At 36.5% G+C, this 19,963-nt stretch overlaps 1 protein-coding gene across 8 annotated transcripts in view; it reads left to right on the plus strand.

Annotated features, from left to right (window-relative positions):
- Positions 1-19,963, plus strand: part of GPHN (gephyrin) — a 448,543-nt gene that overhangs the window by 189,628 nt on the left and 238,952 nt on the right. For all 8 annotated transcript variants that reach the window (XM_080942493.1, XM_080942494.1, XM_080942495.1 and 5 more), the window contains one exon: positions 10,414-10,508. In XM_080942493.1, the coding sequence (XP_080798619.1) occupies positions 10,414-10,508 (95 nt within the window). The remainder of the gene's footprint in view (positions 1-10,413; positions 10,509-19,963) is intronic.

A 19,963-nucleotide genomic window follows, 5' to 3' on the forward strand; every position in this document is an offset into this window, starting at 1 on the left:
ACCATGGTCTACGGCTGGTCTGTAACAACAACAAAGACAACCAAAAGCCCACATACACATGGAAAGTAGACAACTCTCTGTTAAACAACAGCAGGGTCAAAGAAGAAATAAAGGAAGAAATTAAGGACTTTCTAGAATTCAACGAAAACGAAAACACAACATACCCAAACCTATGGGATGCAATGAAAGCAGTACTGATAGGAAAACTCATATACCTAAGTGCTTCCGAAAAGAAACTGGAGAGAGCTTACATCAGCAACCTGACAGCACAGCTAAAAGCCCTAGAATAAAAGGAAGCAGATATACCCAAGAAGAGTAGACAGCAAGAAATAATCAAAATTAGGGCAGAAATAGACCAAATAGAAACAAAAAGAACCATTGAAAAAATCAACAAAACCAAGAGTTGGTTCTTTGAGAAAATCAACAAGATTTCTAAACCCTTAGCCAGACTAACTAGAGGGCAAAGAGAGAGTATCCAAATTCACAAAATCAGAAAGGAAAGTGGAGACATAACAACAGAAACTGAGGAAATTCAAGAAATCATCAGATCCTATTACAAAACTTATACTCCACAAAATTGGAAAAACTGGAGGAAATGGACGAATTCCTAGACAGATTCAAGATCCCAAAGTTAAACTAGGACCAAGTAAACCATCTAAATAACCCTATAACACCTAAAGAAATAGAAGAAGTCATCAAAAGCCTTCCAACTAAATAAAGCCCAGGTCCAGACGGGTTCAGTGCAGAATTTTATCAGATATTTATTGCAGATATAACACCAATACTCTCCAAACTATTCCAAAAGATAGAATCAGATGGAATGCTACCCAACTCATTTTTTGAGGCTATAATAACCCTCGTACCTAAACTACACAAAGACCCTACAAGGAAAGAGAACTTCAGACCAATCTCACTTATGAACATGGACGCAAAAATACTCAACAAAATCCTTGCAAACCGAATCCAAGAACACATCAAAATGATCATTCATCATGACCAAGGAGGCTTCATCCCTGGGATGCAGGGATGGTTTAATATAAGGAAATCCAACAACGTAATCCACCATATAAACAAACTCAAAGAACAAAATCACATGGTCATCTCACTAGATGCTGAGAAAGCATTTGACAAAATTCAATACCCCTTCATGTTAATAGTCCTGGAAAGAACAGAAATCCAAGGTCCATTCCTGAACATAATAAAAGCAATATACAGCAAACCAACAGCCAACATCAAAATAAATGGTGAGAAACTTGAAGCAATCCCACTAAAATCAGGGACTCGACAAGGCTGCCCACTCTCCCCCTACCTATTCAACATAGTACTGGAAGTCCTGGCTGGAGCAATTAGACCACAAAAGGAGATCAAGGGGATACAAATCGGAAAGCAAGAGATAAAAACATCACGCTTTGCCGATGACATGATAGTGTACTTAAGTGACCCCAAAACCTCCACCAGAGAACTCCTACAGCTGATAAACAAGTTCAGCAAAGTGGCTGGATACAAAATCAACTCAAACAAATAAGTAGTCTTCTATACTCAAAGGACAAACATGTGGAAAAAGAAATTAGGGAAAAGGTACCCTTCACAATTGTCACAAAAACTATGAAATACCTTGGTGTGACTCTAACTAAGCAAGTGAAGGACCTGTACAACAAGAACTTTAAACCTCTAAAGGAAATTGAGGAGGATCTCAGAAAATGGAAAGATCTCCCATGCTCATGGATTGGAAAGATCAACATTTTAAAAAGGGCCATCCTACCAAAAGCAATCTACAGATTCAACGCAATTTCCATCAAAATTCCAACACAGTTCTTTATGGAATTGGAAAGATCAATGTGCAATTTCATATGGAACAACAGAAGACCTAGAATAGCGAAATCCATCCTCAACAACAAGAAAACATCTGCGGGAATCACTATCCCTGACCTCAAGCTATATTACAAGGCAATTGTGGTGAAAACTGCATGGTACTGGTACAGAAATAGGCATGTGGATCAATGGAATAGAATAGAAGATCCAGAAATGAGCCCTCACATATATGGTCACCTGATTTTTGACAAAAGAGCTGTAAACATTCAATGGAAAAAGGACAGCCTATTCCACAAATGGTGCTGGTCCAACTGGCACTCAGCATGCAAAAAAATGAAAATAGACCCTTTCTTATCTCCTTGTACAAAGCTCAAGTGTAAGTGGATCAGAGATCTCCACATTAAACCAGATACACTGAAACTATTAGATGAGAAAGTAGGGAAAACCTCAGAACACATAGGCACAGGAGAAAATTTTCTGAACAAAACACCAATGGCTCAAGCTCTAAGGTCAAAGATTAACAAATGGGACTTAATGAGATTGCAAAGTTTCTGTAAGGCTAAGGACATTGTCAAGAAAACAAAATGGCAGCCAACAGAATGAGAAAAGATTTTTACCAAATCCACATCAGATAGAGGCCTAATATCTAAGGTTTACAAAGAACTCAAAAAGCTAGATACCAGAGAATCAAATAACCCTATTAAAAAATGGGGTACAAAGCTAAACAAAACGTTCTCAATTGAGGAATATTGAATGGCTGAGAAATATCTGAGGAATTGTTCGACATCCTTAGCCATCAGGGATATGCAAATCAAAACAACCCTGAGATTCCACCTCACACCAGTCAGATTGGCCAACATCCAAAACTCAGATGACAACAGATGACAGTGAGGTTGCGGAGAAAGATGAACCCTTCTCCACTGTTGGTGGGGTTGCAAACTAATACAGCCACTCTGGAAATCAGTCTGGCGATACCTCAGAAAATTGGACATAGTACTACCTGAAGACCCAGCTATTCCACTTCTGGGCATATACCCCAGAGACACCTTAGTACACAACAAAGATAAATGCACCACTATGTTCTTAGCAGCTCTATTTATAATAGCCAGACGCTGGAAAGAACCCAGATGTCCTTCAGAAGATGAGGGGATACAAAAATTGTGGAACATTTACACAATGGAATACTTCTCAGCCACCAGAAACAATGACTTGACCAAATCTTAAGAAAATAGCTGCATCTAGAGAATATCATTCTGAGTGAGATAACCCAGTCACAATCGAACAGACATAATATGCAGTCACTGATAATGGGATGCTAACCCCAGAGGCTTGCACTGCCCCAGAAACAACTCACAGACTGTATGAAGTCCAAGAAATAAAGAAAACAAAACAAAACAAAGCAAAAAATCTGTATACAACAAGAAAACTTTGACTATTTCCATGTTACATTTTGTTTTACATGTACTTTATGCTTATTGTAACTATTAAGTTTTCAATGCATACTATCAAATTTTGAAAAAAATAAAGTACTGACTAAAAAATATATTCATACAGTTTTATGTAAAAATTATTTTAAAATCTGAAAAAAAAGTAGTGACAAAAATGTATTATATAATTTTATGCAAACAGTGCTTAAAATATGTACATTTTCTTTGTTTTGTAAAATAAAATTGTTAAAAAAGAAAAAAGACAATGCCCTACTGTAAATACATAATTTTGTCTTGACCTATGTGAACTTGATGGTCTGTTCCTAGCCTTCCACCGACCTTCTTGATTCATACCATCATAATTTAAAAGGAAACATAGCAATGCAATATTCAATCTTAATTAAGATAAATTTCTTCTGCAGAATTTCCTAAAGAAATCAGTGTAATATAACCATATCTCAGATACTTTATCATATGAATAGAAACTTCACTGAAAAATTTGCACAAAGGTATTACTAATAAAATAATTTTCTGAAACTGAAATCCAGTGTTCTAAAAAAAAATCTATGGTATATTTTAGAGAATCTTTTTAAAATTAATAAGCTATACCTCTTTGATGCATTTCTCATATTATTTGTTGACTCTGGGTCACAGTTTATATAATGAGCTTATTTACTTTATTACAGGGTTATCACATCCTTTGAATACTACCAAACATGAATACCTAAAAAGTACTGTTTTTCAATTTGATAAGTATTGTTCCTTAATCTATCTATTTTAGATAAAATATATCCTTTTTGCTATATGCTGGTATTTTTTTACTCGTCCTTTCTTTAAGTTGAACAACTTTATTTTAAAAAACAAAGATAAGTGTACAGATTTTAAAGGCATGTTTGCATTAAAGTATGTGAATACATTTTTGTCAGTACTTAATGTTTTAAAAGGTTTGATAGTTTGCATTAAAATCAGATAGTAACAATGCGTATAAAGTACATGTAAAACAAGAGGTAACCAGGAAATAGTCAAGTTTTAATGGTGTTTAAAGATTAAGCATACTGGTTTTTCATTTTCATTTTTCTTTTGGCCTTTGTTTTTCTTGAACTTCATATAATCTGTGAGTTGTTTCTGGGCTGTTCAGAGCTTTCTGGGGTTAGTATCCTATTATCAGTGACTGCATATTGTGTCTGTTTTTTTGTGACTAGGTTACATCACTCAGGATGATAGTCTCTAGATACATCCATTTTCTTCAAAATTTCGTTAAGTCAATGTTTCTGATACCTGAGTAGTACTCCATTGTGTAAATGTACCACAATTTTTGTATCCATTCATTTACTGAAGGACATCTGGGTTCTTTCCAGCTTCTGGCTTTTATAAATAGGGATGCTATGAACATTGTGGTGCATGTGTCTTTGTTGTATGTTGGAGCTTCTCTGGGGTATATGCCAAGAAGTGGAATGACTGGGTCTTCAGGTAGTACTATGTCCATTTTTCTGAGGAACCTCCAGACTGATTTCCATAGTGGTTGTATCAGTTTACAACCCCACCAACAGTTGAGAAGTGTTCCTCTCTCTCCACATCCTTGCCAGCATCTGTTGTCATCTGAGTTTTGGATCTTGCCAAACTGACTGGTGTGAGGTGGAATCTCAGGGTTGTTTTGATTTGCATTTCCCTGATGGCTAATGATGTCGAGTACTTTCTTAGATGTTTCTCAGCTATTCGATATTCCTCGATTGAGAACTTTTTGTTTAGCTCTGTACCTCATTTTTTAATAGGGTTGTTTGATTCTCTAGTATCTTGCTTTTTGAGTTCTTTGTATACCTTGGATATTAGGCCTCTATCTTATGTGGGGTTGTAAAGATCTTTTCCCACTCTGTTGGCTGATGTTTTATTTTCTTGACAGTGCCCTTAGTCTTACAGAAACGTTGCAATCTCATTAAGTCCCATTTGTCAATCTTTGACTTTAGAGCTCGAGCTATTGGTGTTTGTTCAGGAAATTTTCTACTGTGCCTATGAGTTCTAAGGTTTTCCCTACTTTCTCTTCTAATAGTTTCAGGTTACCTGGTTTAATGTGGAGATCATTGATCCACTTGCACTTGAGCTTTGTACAAGAAGATAAGAAAGATCAATTTTCATTCTCCTGCATGCTGACTGCCAGTTTTGCCAACACCGTTTGTTGAAGAGGCTGTCCTTTTTTCATAGAATGTTTACACCTCCTTTGTCAAAAATTAAGTGACCATATATGTGAGTGCTCATTTCTGGATCTTCTATTCTATTCCATTGATCCTCGTGCCTATCTCTGTACCAGTAAAATGCAGATGTATATATCTATTAATTCCAATTGGTTCATAACCTCTGCTAGTTTCACTGCATCCTTGTTCAGTTTCTGTTTCCATGATGTGTTCACTGATGAGAGTGGGGTGTTGAGATCTCCCACTATTATTGTGTGCAGTGCAATTTATGTTTTGAGCTTTAGTAGGGTTTCTTTTATGAACATGGTTGCTCCTTTATTTGGAGCATATATGTTAAGGATTGAGAGTTCCTCCTGACAAATTTTCTCTGTCACGAGTAAAAATTGTCCTTATTTTTTTTGATAACTTTTGGTTTAAACTCTACTTTATACGATATTAGAATGGCCACTCCAGCTTGTTTCTTCGGTCGTTTGCTTGGAAGATGTTTTCCCAACCCTTTACTCTGAGATAGTGTCTGTCTTTGTCTCCAAGATGAGTTTCCCGTATGCAGCAAAATGTTCGATTCTGTTTATGTATCCAATCTGATAGCCTATGTCTTTTTATTGGGGAATTTTGTCCATTTATGTTAACAGATATTAAAGAATAGTGGTTGCTGTTTCCTGCTATTTTTGCTTTTAGAGGTAGAATTGTGCCTGTGTGTCTTTCTTCCTTTGGTTTTCTAGCTTAGGTATTTTCTTGATTTTACTAGGATGTAGTTTTCCTCCCCGTATTGGGTTTTCCACCTATAATACGTTGTAGTGCTGGGTTTGTGGTCATTTATTGTCTAAATTTAGTTTTGTCCTGGAATATCTTGGTCTCTCCATCCATGGTGATTGAGAGTTTTCCTGGGTATAGCAGCTTGGGCTGAGACTAGTGTTCTCTTAGGGTCTGCATGATGTCTGTTCACTATCTTCTATCTTTCATAGTTTCTGTTGAGAAATCGGGTGTGATTCTGATTGGTCTGCCTTTATATGTTACATGACCTCTTCCCCTTACTGCTTTTAGTATTCTTTCTTTGCTTTGGGCACTTGGCGTTTTTCTATTATGTGTTGGGATGAATTTCTTTTCTGGTTCACTCTTATGAAGTTCTGTAGGCTTCTTTTATGCTCATGGTCATCTAATTCTTAAAGGTAGCGATGTTTTCTATTATGATTTTGTTGAAGGTATTTACTTTGCCTCTTAGTTGATATTCTTCGCCCTCTTCTATTCCTACTATCCTTAGGTTTCATCTTTTCATTGTGTCCTGGATCTCCTGGACCATTTGGGTTAGGAGCTTTTTGCTTTTTGCATCTTCTCTGACTGTTTTGTCTATGCTTTCCATGTTGTCTTCAGCCCTAGGATACTCTCTTCCATCTCATGTAGTCTGTTGGAGATGCTTGCATCTGTGACTACTGATTTCATTTTTAGGTTTTATACCTCCAGTTTTGTCTCTTTTATTGTTTTCCTTTTTGTTTCCATTTCCATTTTAAATTTCTTCTTCAATTCCTTCATCTCTTTGGTTCTGGTTTCCTCTAGTTCTTTGATTTCTTTGAGTGTTTTTTGTGTTTCCTGTTTAAAAGCTTCTATTTCATTATGCTTTTTCTCCCATACTTGTTTAATGTTCTTTATCATCATCTTGAGGTATGATTTCAGGTCTGAGTCTTTTTTTTCTAGAGTGTTTGGCATTCCGCTTTTTGCTGTGATGGGAGAGCTGGGTGCTGGTGTTGCCAGTTTTTTTTGGTTTCCATTGGGTCCGTTCTTTTGCTTTCGTCTTGCCATCTCGTTGTCCGTGATTGGTTCCTGTCTCTCCTGTGTACCTAGCCTGTGTTTCTGGATCTTCGCTGTTCCTGGTGTCAGATGGCCTGAGCGTTTGTTCTGAATACACATGCCCTCTGGGTGGAAACCAAGTCCCTATGGCAGAGTTTCTGTTCCCCTGAACCAATTGGTGGGGGGCGGGGGGGGGGGGACAGCATGCTTTCTCCGAGCTGGCCCAGACCTCTCTGCACCCTGGCTACTTGCAGTGCACTCTCACCTGGCCTGCCTCCCTGGATCTCTTACTTGGCCTTTAAATGTGCCTTTCTTCTTGGGGTACATAATCTCTATGTGTAGCTCAGTATTTTTTTTTTCTTTTTTCTAGAAGAATATACTATAGATTAAATACTTTTGAAGAAAAAGAAGTTTATTTACCTTATAGTTTTAGAAACTGAACGTCTAAAACAGAAAGATTTCATATGTTGACCTCTAGCAAGCCTCCCCTCCAGATGTATCACAACAGAGCAGAGAGACAGATTGGAAAATGGCTATATTCAAGAGATCATACGGTAAAACAACAAGCCAGACTGATTCAGGTCAGACTCACTCTTTATATAACTTTTCCCCTTAAGAACTGATGTCAGGAGTGATACCACACCACCCTTGTACCAACTTTTAACATTGTCACTCCACAGTTCAAGCTACTAAAATGTGAATCTTTGGGAGATAAACTGTATTCAAACCCATTACAAGTTAAGCAGTGCTTATATAATGACAGTTTACACTGGAAAATGAAGTACTGGTTCTTTTAAAGGGGTCGTTTCATATCATGCTCAATTTCCCTTGGCTTCATTTTTTTAGAACTTCAAATTTTTAGTTTTCTGGAAGTTTTAAACTTTACCAGAGCAGTTTATAACAAATAATGTCTCATATCATAAGACCTCAAATTTATATTGAATAGGTTGGTTTCAGACAATGAAAAATGAGGTGAGCTCATCATTTTTCAGCTTTAAACTTAAATAATAACAATTCATTTTAAAACTCTGAAGTTAAGTTTTTGTTTTCTACTGCCTCTGGTGCCCCCTCATAAAAGAAGAGTTCATTAAGATGCAATTGTTAATGTTAAATATTATGCCGTTCTTGGTGCAATTGACTAGGAGTTTTATCAGTTCTGGTATATTTTATTTGCATATTAGAACAAATTATTCATTTATATATGTTCCAAAAATTACACTCAGTTAATATCCAGTACATGCCTGATTTGCTTTAACCGTTTTGTCAAGCATTTGCTCAGAGGAAACACTTAGCCTTATATATAGCCTTACTTGGAGCGCTAGCTTACTTCTACTGAACAGTTGCAATCATGACAGGGCTTCATTCTGTCATTGTTTACATTTCCCTTGTTTTCTGCATACTTAGAATACTCAATTTTGCATGTTTCACTTCTTAGTCATTTCCAGTTATTGTAACTGCCTTCATTTGTAGAAATATATTGCTAGAAATGGGTTAAGTCATGTGTTTTGTTTCTAATTTTAGCCTAAAGTTTATCTTTGCCATTAAATGCAATACACAACCATACCTCATATTGTATAATTCTAAGCTATCACCCTCATAAATACCAGTGTCTTGCAAATTATAGGTTGAGGCAATGGTGTGCAAAGCAAAAATAATAATGTCATTTTTCCCTGTAGATATTGCCTTATGTCTCTGTGTTGCATTTGGTAATTCTTCTGTAGTCTAAACTTACTCATTTATTGTCTTATGTATATTGATCAGACAATAGCCAATAATATCAAGGCCTCTGCTTGAAGTGCTGTTATGACTGGCTGAAGGTTCAGATGATGATTACCATACTTTTCAAACACTTTATTTCATTATTGTAACTTTTTAGATATAATGATATGATATGCTTAAAACACTAAAGGACAATGTAATCATAACTTTTATTATTTTTTATTGGATAGTTTATATATTTACATTTAAAATTTTATCCTCTTTCTTGGTCCCCCCTCCATCCTGCTTCTCCTTCTTCTATGAGGATTCTTCTCCTCCCACCTCAACACCCTGACATTCCCCTACACTGGAGAAATAAGCCTTCACAGGACAAAGGACTTCTCCTCCTATTGAGGCCAGACAATGCCATCTTCTGCTACATATGCTGCTGGAGCCATGCCCCCCCCCATACACACGTGTGTGTGTACTCTTTGGTTGATAGTTTAGTCCCTAGGAGCTTTGAGGGGTCTGCTTGCTTGATACTGTTGTTCTTCATATGAGACTACAAACCCTCCTCAGCTCCTTCTGTTCTCTCTCTAACTTTTTCATTTGGGTCCCCATGCTCAGTCTGGTGGTTAGAGTCATAACTTTTATATGCACTTAGAAACCAAAAAGTTCATATGATATGTTTTATTGTTTTATTGCCTTAACATTAGTAGACTGAAACCAAACCTAGAATATCTCCAAGGTATGTTTATGTTGCTACTGTTGGAAAATATAATATTTCTGTCTTCTTTATTAACTTAGTCCTGGTTTAAGTACCCTTCACCTTAACCATGTCATAACATAAACTCTTAGTATAGTAAATCCTATTACTTCATTTTTTTTAATCCAGTGGCTACTGTGTATTAAAATTATAATTTTTTCCAACTATTTTATGGGGAAGCTGGTGATATTTTTGTCTCTTTAACCATGTTATAAAATCATAGAACTAGTAGGAATATATTTTACAAGTAATTGTTATTTCAGTAATAATAGTCAAACTGTGGATGTAGCATAGTGCCACAGCTAGTACTGGAGTTCTTGCCTAGCATGCACAGGGTATTGGGTTCTATCCTCAATACCACAAAACTAAAAACAAGTAAAACCCCTATGAACAATCAACATTGGTGCCTAGTCTTCTTATACATCTGAAATCTCTCAAACTGTCACGGCAGTCTGAGGCTTCCTGGTTTGGACTTCAGGTTACCAGAGCAGATGGGTTTTCTATCAAATACTTTGGAACTGTGAAGAAAAGAATAAGATGGGACTTGTAACCTTCCTTGTATTTTCCTAGTCAATAGCCAATATCCAGTGATCCTGCAAAACTAAGCTGACTGACTAAAAAATCTAAATGTTTGAGGAACTACAAAATATGATTTTTCTCAAAGTGAAACTTACTACTCTGCCTTTCTCCTTTTTTGGCTATTTCACTCAGTCTGCTATTTAATCTTTAATTACAGGCCACAAAGGAAGTGATAGAACGGGAAGCGCCAGGGATGGCCCTGGCCATGCTGATGGGATCACTTAATGTTACACCTCTGGGCATGCTCTCTAGGTAAGAAAGCCACCCACAAACTGACTACAGATCAGTACCCTAGAATAGTACATCTAAAAACGCTAGACACAAGGCTTAATAGGTTCATTCTCTTTTATCCAGAGTTAAAGAGTCTTGGTCTCTGTAGTTAAATCTCAAGCTTTTTTTTTTTTTTTTTTTTTTGGTTTTACTTTTGCTAAACGTCTACCAAGTTATTTTACTATATTATCATTGCTGAGTGTCATCAGTCCTAATGCATAAGAGTTAAATTCATTCAAATGTAAAGTTATCCTTTTTGTGATTATTTATAATCACCAGTTGGTATTTATTAACTGTAACTAGGTGATGGTTTAATGCAGTCAACCAGAAAAATTTATTAAAATCACTTATCTCATATGTTAGGAACTTTGATTTGAATTTACAAGGAGGCATATTTATCTGCAGTCATAAAAAAATTCAATTCCTATTGATAGTCTATAGGTAATTTAGTATATTTAAATTTCTCTGTTAAATCAGTATATTATTATATTAAATTAGTATATTTAAAACTGCTTTATAGGTACAGCTGGTGGCATTTATACTTTATCTGATGGTTTCTTTGTATTTTAGCAAATTTTAGATTATAGTCCTATAAATGAATATAATATACATCATTAAATATAAAACTGCTCATTTAGTCAGGGTTTCTTTTAATGATCTTTGAATAATAAACATTTAATCTCATAGTAGCCAAAAATATACAAATTTATAAATTTATAACTTTATAATCAGCATAGCCACTTATATTCTGTGTAAAATATGACAATAAAAGCTAAGGTACCTATTTAAATGTTATTCAAAATGGTTTTCTTTTTTCTTGGATTAAATTTATTTTATTAATGGCAGTCATTGGGGTTATACCTATAAATAAATCAGTTATTATAGTCTTATTACTGTCATGTGTATATACAGTATTATAATGCTTAAGTTAATAAATATAGATGAAATAAAATAATATGAGATATATATTTATAAAATTAGCTTTTTAAGAATTTTACACATGCTCTGATCATATCTTCCCCTCCACCAACTCTTCTTACATTCATGACCCTTACATTCCTACCAAACATTGTGTCCTTTTTTCATCCTCATCAAGGCCAATGTAAATTGCACAAATACTCTTACGTACATGGCCTGCCACTGGAACATGGCAGACTTACCAGGGGCTACATTATAGAAAAGCAAATATCCCTCTCTCAGCAGCTAAGAATTGCTAATAAATTTTTATCTAAGGGTAATTATGCCCAATTCTTCTCTCCACACTTAGATTTGGTTTGGCTTGGGCTTGCACTGATCTTATGCATGCTTTCATACTACCAGAGTTCATGAGTATAAGTCCTGCTGTTTCCAGAAGACACCATTTTCTTGTACCTATTCACTGCCTCTGGTTTCTACATTCTCTTCATTTTGTCTACATTAATTATCCTGAGCATGCTAACATTCTTCTTTCTCTTCCTTTCTGCTTTCTGACCATTGTGGATCTCTACTTTGATCATACTGCAAAAAGACATTCTCAGATTAAATAAGAGATATCTAAATTTATGGGTATATTATCATTTTGGAGTTTGTTTAATACAGTGCCTACTTAACAAATGATGCTAGTTTCTTACTTTGTATTTATTATTTGTCTAGATATAGGTCTTTCCCCAATAATAATGTTATATATGGATTTTATCTTGGGGATTTGGCCTTAGTTACCTCATGATATTGATGCCAGTATTGCACAAGTGGGCAGAGTCTTGGCAAGCCAGGCATTATTTGAGCTAACTGGGTTCCCAGCTCAAAAAGATTGATGCTTACTTTTCCCCTCTTACAGCTTTATAGTACCAGCTAGCACTATGAATGCTATTTAGTAGGACTGAAGCTTCCAGATCTGTGCCAGGTTGATTTCATCATGTTTCGTGACTCAAGCATGTGATAACTTCAACAACAAGTGATGGAAGAAACCAGCATCATTGACAATGGTCTATTATGCTTTGGGACCTCATTGGCCAATAACTCTTAAAAAGATTGCTCATTCCTGGAACATGAGTTTTTAATCTGTTAGTCTCCTTTGTCTAGCAGGGGAACTGCTGCCCCATTAGAGTAGTAGGCATCCATATATGTTTCCCTCATCTACCCAGCTCTCCTTTGTTCTAACTCAACTTAATTCTTTCCTAGTTTTTAATTTCTTTTTAACCTTTTATACCACAGCATTCTATCTCCGCTCTATTGAATTTCTCTTCCTATGGGCCCTTATGTGCCACTTGACTTTCTGCATCTGAGTTTTCCCACTTAGGATGAATGTTTCCAGCTCCATGTATTTGCCTTTGAATTTTATAATTTCATCATTCTTTATAGATGAATGATATTTCATTGTGGTAAACCTTTCTGTTCATAGTTGATTTAAGTAAGATCTTTTTACAAATAATGAGTGGATATAGCAAGTTCTGTTAAATATAGAATAAGGAAGCTGGGATTACTTTGTTATTTTCTGTCCTGGGGAGGTTTGTTTTGTTGTTGTTATCGTTGTCATTTTGCTTTTGTTTGTCTTTGCTTTTCCATGCCTTAGAGTGTTGATTAGAATGTTGTTGCCTTTCTGCAGCATCTGATTTTCATCACTTTGGCTTTTGGGCATACTTCTCTTACAGCACACCTGATGCTGTTTTATAACTGTTTAAATATTCATATTGACTAGTTTGTAGACCATCCATCAATAACAGATCTTTATATTATTCATTTTATGTACTCAGATCCCAAAACATTACCAGAAAAGTAATAAGGATTAAACTAAAATAAATAATAAATTAAAGAAAAGAAAGGAGGGGAGGAAAAAATTTAGAAAAGGTTTGTTATTATAGGCACTCAAAAAATTGTCTTTGACCTCTGTTTTAAGGGTTTCACTTCCTAAAGAAAGTGATGCATTGAAGGCTTTACCTTGCAGTTTCCTCTATAGAGAGTGATACATAGATAAAATAAGGTGTCAGTCACATCTCTTTCAAATGCTGATTCTAATTGCAGTTACTTGTGTGTTGTTTTTTACAAATGGTTTGGTAGATGGCTAGTATTCAGAGCATTGATTCTTGCTAGCCTCTTCATCTGTAAAATGAAGGCATTTGCAATGGCAGGTCTTTCTCATCAAATGACTTAACCTGTATAATGTTTAGAACAACAGCTGATTCCTAGTCTTAGATGCTGACCTATTGCCATTATTTGAGAGTTCTAATTTACAAAAAATCTGGCAAAAGTTTTCTTTTACCTATGCCTCCAGACATTCCTCTTCATTTATCTTTATACTGAAGAAATATATTTTTATTGCATGTAAAATTCTGTGTTGGATTTTGTCTTTTTTCATTATATATAAACAAAACAAAAAAACTTTATTCCACTATCTTCTGGCACCACAATTCACAAAGAAATATTAAGCAATTAAATTGTTGTCCTGTATATATAGTGGCTACTTTTCTCTGACTACTTTGAAGATCTTTTTTATTTTTCACTTTTACTTTTCACAGTGTGATTCTGTGGCTCTGTGTAGTTTTTTTTTAAGATTTCCCTTTTGGGTTCACTGAGACTCTTGAACCTAGGAACTTATACCTGTCAGATTTGGAAATCTATTAACAATTAGTTTTGGAGTTGGTTTCTCTGTACAAGTTTAAGTCTATTTTCCAATGTGACTCCTAACATGACAGTCTATTCTGTTGATAATCAATATACCAAGATTCTTTAGGATCTACGTTTAATCTGTTATTTCACAATATTTTTATGACATATCTTTAGATTAACTGATGTCATCTTTCTTCCAGTCCCATTCTGCCTTTGAGATTTTTCAGGAATGTTGTGAAAGGGGTGGCAAGTGCAGGTATGGGAGGAGGTGGGAAAGAGGTACAGCGTGTCAGGAAATTGAACAGAGGTGTGTAGAAATGGGGAGTGGGGGTAGCCAACAGAAGGTCCAAAACACCAGGAAAGCAAGAGGCTCCCAGAACCCATTGGTGATGACATTAGCTGAACCCAGCAAAGGGGAGAGAGACCATGTAGAGACCTTTTGGAGATAATAAGCATGACCCCTGGTTGAGGGATGGGGCCACCCACACTTCTCAAAACTTTTAACCCAGAATTGCTTAAATATCTTAAAAAGTGGAACCTTTTACCTAACACTAAGGCTGGCTCCCGTGTGGCCACATGGCATTACAGGGTGTCTCTAAATTAGCAGCTCCATGCTGCCTTTAAGAACTCAGGCTTGGTTCACTCTACCACCCCTGCATGTAGTTTTTATTCACTTTCCTCCACCACCCAAAACATGGCTCCACAACCATTAACTTATCAAACAGGTTTATATGTTAAATCCCCAATCCATAAACCCTCTACATAATAAGCTTACTTACAACCAGTGGACAAAAGTGTAATTTGTCCACCTAGATAAGTCAAATGATCTTGTACAATTCCATTACTTATAAAACATTTGTAAAAACCTTATTTGTGTAGAGATGTGCTGAGAGGAACATTCACATTTGCTTCTATCTTGCTTCCCTCCAAATCCGGCCTACTCCTTCCTCTTCCATTTACCTAGACTTTTCTCCACCTATCTCTCCACTGTCTAATCATATATTGCCCTGAGATTTACCTACACAAATAAACTTTCAATTCTAAAGCTGAAATTTTATTTCAACTTCATATACAATTTTCTGTCAATTCTGATGGTTCCATTTAGGTATTTTCATGTTATCCTTTTCTTGACTATATTTATTTTACTATTTTATTATGTCAGATGAGGATGCTTGTATTACCTATGTAAAAAATATTTTTGACAGTTCCCACATATGGCCTACCTTAGGGTTGGTGTCAATGGATTTTCCCCTATTTTAAAAAAAAAATGTAATTTTCTGGTTCTTTCAATGTTAACTAATTTCAGATAATATTCTCGGCATCTTGAGTTTAGTATTCTAATGAAATATTTATCCCAGTTTAAGTCTCTGGATAGTGTTTATTAGTTTTAACAACCAATGTATTTGAGTATTGATTCCAAACACCTTTACTCTACTGTGGTGGTTTGAACAAATTCTCCTCCATATTCTTTGCCACTTGAGTCCAGGATTTCTAGTTGGCACTTTTGAGGGAATTTTAGAAGATGTGGCATTGTTGGAGAAGTATGGGACTATGGGTAGACTATGAGATTAAAGACTCATACCATTTCCAGTTTTTTCTCTAGACTTCTCGCTTGTAGTTTTATATGTGAGCTCTCCACCTCTTATTCCAGCTGTCATACTTTCCTATCATGATGATGATGGACTTGTATTCTTCTCAAACCATAATTTCAAAATAACCCTTTCTTTTGTAAGTTGTCTTCTCATATGTATTATAACCATGACAAGAAAGTATCTAAGACTTATTTATACTGTCATGTTCTGTTCAGAAGTCTTCATGAATTAGCATAATATTTGTACAGTGGTGCTTGTTTAAAAGTTTGTCATTCTTTTTTTAAGCTTTATATATAATGTGAATATTTGTGTATATATTCACAGCTCACTGTTGATCCAGAAATTTTTTCTATTTTAAAATTTAATTGAGCATCCCACTTTTTTCAATACTCTGTGCTCTGTGCTCCAGAAGTTTTTCCATACCCTCCAATTTCCATTTAGCCTATGTAAAAGAAACGGATATTTCTTAAATAGAGTTAATGCTCTTTGTATTTATATATCTCTTTACTGTAACACTTGTTACACCTTTCTGGGAAAGCAGTAAAAGATTTAAGGCAAAGATACACTTCCCACCTCAGGTTTTCGTAGGGAAAACAGGAAACAAAGTGTGCTACAACCTCAATAGCAATGCTTAGCCTTCGATCCTTAACCTTGGGCAAATACCAACATATAGTTGGGCAAGTTTACCATATAGTAGCATGTATCTTTCCTAAATCTATACATTTTAAAAGATTAAATGCCCTTTTCTAAACTTTATTAAGAATAGTAAAGCAGTTACTGTGTATAATATACATTACACGATTTATTCTAAGGGTGTTGTTATTGCTGTTGTTTGTTTTGTTTGTTCTTTTTCTTTTTGTTTTGGTTCTTCCAATTCCTATATCTAACCAGATTTGCAATCTCTACCTTATATTTTAGGGGTAGTACCTAGATAATTCATTAATAGAGCATAAGACTCTAATCCCAGGGTGGTGGGCTCTAGGTTGGGTGTCAAATATAGTTACTGCTTTTTCTATGACTGCTCTAGCTCCTAAATAAATACATGGAGACCTTGTGTTTATTATAAACTTCAGCACTATACTCAGGTAGATACTCACTGATTCTAACCCTAATGTAAACCAATTAGGTGCCTACTGCCCAGCCATGTGCCCACTACTTACCTTGCTCGTCTCAACTGGGCTGATCCTGGTTCATTCATCCTCTCATTGCAACTATCATGGGTACTCGCTCATGGGAAATTCTCATGGACAATTTCCTCCAACCTTCCTGCTTGTCCTCCCTTTCTCAGTGTCTTACTCTCTCTTGCTCTCTCGCTCTCCTCCCCACTAGATACTCTATCTAGGATAAGAAGTACCACATCTTCCTAACCTGCCCAGCTATTACCTGATCAGTTCTTTGTTGACCAATCAGAGGTGATGGAAAAAAATGTTTACACACATTGAGACAGGAGATGTTTGATTTTTTTTTTTTAGATTATTCTATTTTTTACTGTTTTGTCATATAAAAATTTAAGAAAAATGTACATTCATACATTTCTAATAGTTCTTTTTTTATTGATTTTTTTTATTTACATTTCAAATGTTATTCCCTTCCCAGGTTTTCCTCTGGAACTTCCACAATCCCATCCACTCTTCCCCAATTTCTATGAGGGTGCTTATTCACACACCCACTAACTGCCTCTCAACTCCCTACCCTGCCATTCCCCTACATTAGGGCATTGAGCCTTCACAGGACCAAGGGCCTCTCCTTCCACTGATTCCTGACATGGCCATCCTCCACTACACATACAGCTGGAGCCATGGGTCTCTCCATGTGTACTCTTTGGTTAGTATTTAATCCTTGGAAGCTATGGGGGATCTGGTTGGTTGATAATGTTGTTCATCCTATGGGGTTGCAAACCAGTTCAGCTCCTTCAGTTCTTTCTCTAACTCTTCCATTGGCGACCCTGTTCTCAGTGCAGTGGTTGGCTATGAGCATCTGCCTCTGTATTTGTCAGGTTCTAGCAGAGCCTCTCAAGAAATATCTATATCAGTGTCCTTAAGCATGCACTTCTTGTCATCCTTAATATTATTGAGCTTTGGTGGCTGTATATGGGATGGATCCCCAGGTGGGACAGTCTCTGCATGGCCGTTCCTTCAGTCTCTGCTCCACACATTGTCTCCATATTTCCTCCCTTGAGTATTTTGTTCCCCCTTCTAAGAAGTACTAAAGCATCCACACTTTGGTCTTCGATCTTCCTGAGCTTTATATGGTCTATGAATTGTATCTTGAGTATTTCAAGCTTTAGGGCTAATATCTACTTATCAGTGAGTGCATACCATCTGTGTGTTCTTTTATAACTGGGGTACTTCACTCAGGATATTTTCTAGTTCTATCTGTTTGCCTAAGGATTTCATGAAGTCATTGTTTTTAATAGCTGAGTAGTACTCCATTGTATAGATGTACAACATTTTCTGTATCCATTTCTCTGTTGAAGGACATCTGGATTCTTTCCAGCTTCTGACTATTATAAATAAGGCTGCTATGAACATGGTGGAGCATTTATGTGTCCTTGTTATATGTTGGAACATCTGCCCAGGAGTGGTATAACTGGGTCCTCAGATAGCAAGCACTATGTCCAATTTTCTGAGGACATATTTACCACATATTTCCCATATTTCTAGAGTGGTTATACCAGCTTGCAATCCTACCAACAGTGGAGGAGGGTTCCTCTTTCTCTACATCCTTGCCAGCATTTGGTGTTACCTGGGTTTTTGATCTTAGCCAGTCTCACTATATGAAGTGAAATCTCAGGGTTGTATTGATTTGCATTTCCCTGATAACTAAGAATGTTGAACATTTCGTTAGGTGCTTCAAGGCCATTCAAGATTCCTCAGTTGAAAATTTGTTGGTTAGTTCTGTATCCCATATTTAATTAGGGAAATGACACCCTTCACTGTAGTCACAAATAATATAAAATGTAGTGGTGTGATTCTAATCAAGCAAGTGGAAGATGTGTATGACAAGAACTTCCAGTCTTTGAAGAGAGAAACCAAAGATGTCAAAAGATGGAAAGGTCTCCCATGCTAATGGAATGGCATGATTAATATAGTAAAAAATGGCCATCTTGCTGAAAGCCATCTATAGTCAATGTAATCCGCATCAAAATTCCAACTGAATTCTTCATAGAGCTGTAAAGAGCAATTTCAAATTCATTTGGAATAACAAATATCTCCTTGTAGAAAGCTAAAATCCAAGTGGATCATGGACCTCTCCATAAAAAAAGATATACTGAAACTAATAGAAGAGACAGTGGTAAAGACCCTCGAACACACAGGCACAGGGGAAAATTTCCTGTACAGAACACCAAAACCAAAAACTAATTTCAGAACAGCGGAGATCCAGGGAAGCAGGCCTGGTGAGACTGGGCTGCAAGTGGCCTGAGCCTGGTGCTCAGAAACCGCAACCCCACTCCCACCCCGTTGGTTCAGGAGAACAGGAACTCTGCAGTTGGGACTTGGTTTTCACCCAGAGGGCCCTTGCATGCAGACCCAGCGTTCAGGCCATTTGCCACAAGGAACTGCAGATATCCAGGGACACAGGCCTGGTGAGACTGCACTGCAAGTAGACAGGGTGCAGAGAAGGGTAGGCCTAGCATGTGGAGGTGTGGACCTCCTGTTGATCCAGGGGAGCAGGAACTCTGCCTAGAGACCTTGGTCCACCTGGAAGGCCCCTGCATGCAGACCAAACGCTCAAGCCATTTGCCACCTAAAACAGTGGAGATCCAGGGACACAGGCCAGGTACACAGGAGAGACGGAAATAATTACTGACAACAAGACCACATATAATCACAGACAACAAGATGACAAAAGAAAAGCAAAAGAACTGACCCAATGGAAACAAAAACAACCTGGCAACATCGAAACCTAGCTCTCACATCACAGCAAACAGCAGAATGCCAAACACTCCAGAAAAAGAAGACTCAGACCCGAAATCATACCTCAAGATGATGATAAAGAACAGTAAACAAATATGGGAGAAAAAGCATAAAGAAATAGAAGCTTTTAAACAGGAAACACAAAAACCACTCAAAGAAATCAAAGAACTAGAGGAAACCAGAACCAAAGGGATGAAAGAATTGAAAAGGGAATTTAAAATGGAAATGGAAACAATAAAGAAAACACTAAAAGAGACAACCCTGGAGGTAGAAAACCTGAAAAGGAAATCAGTAGTCACAGATGCAAGCATCTCCAACAGACTACAAGAGATGGAAGAGAGAA

Source organism: Micromys minutus, assembly GCF_963924665.1.
Source record: "Micromys minutus genome assembly, chromosome: 1".
Taxonomy (NCBI): Eukaryota; Metazoa; Chordata; class Mammalia; order Rodentia; family Muridae; genus Micromys; species Micromys minutus.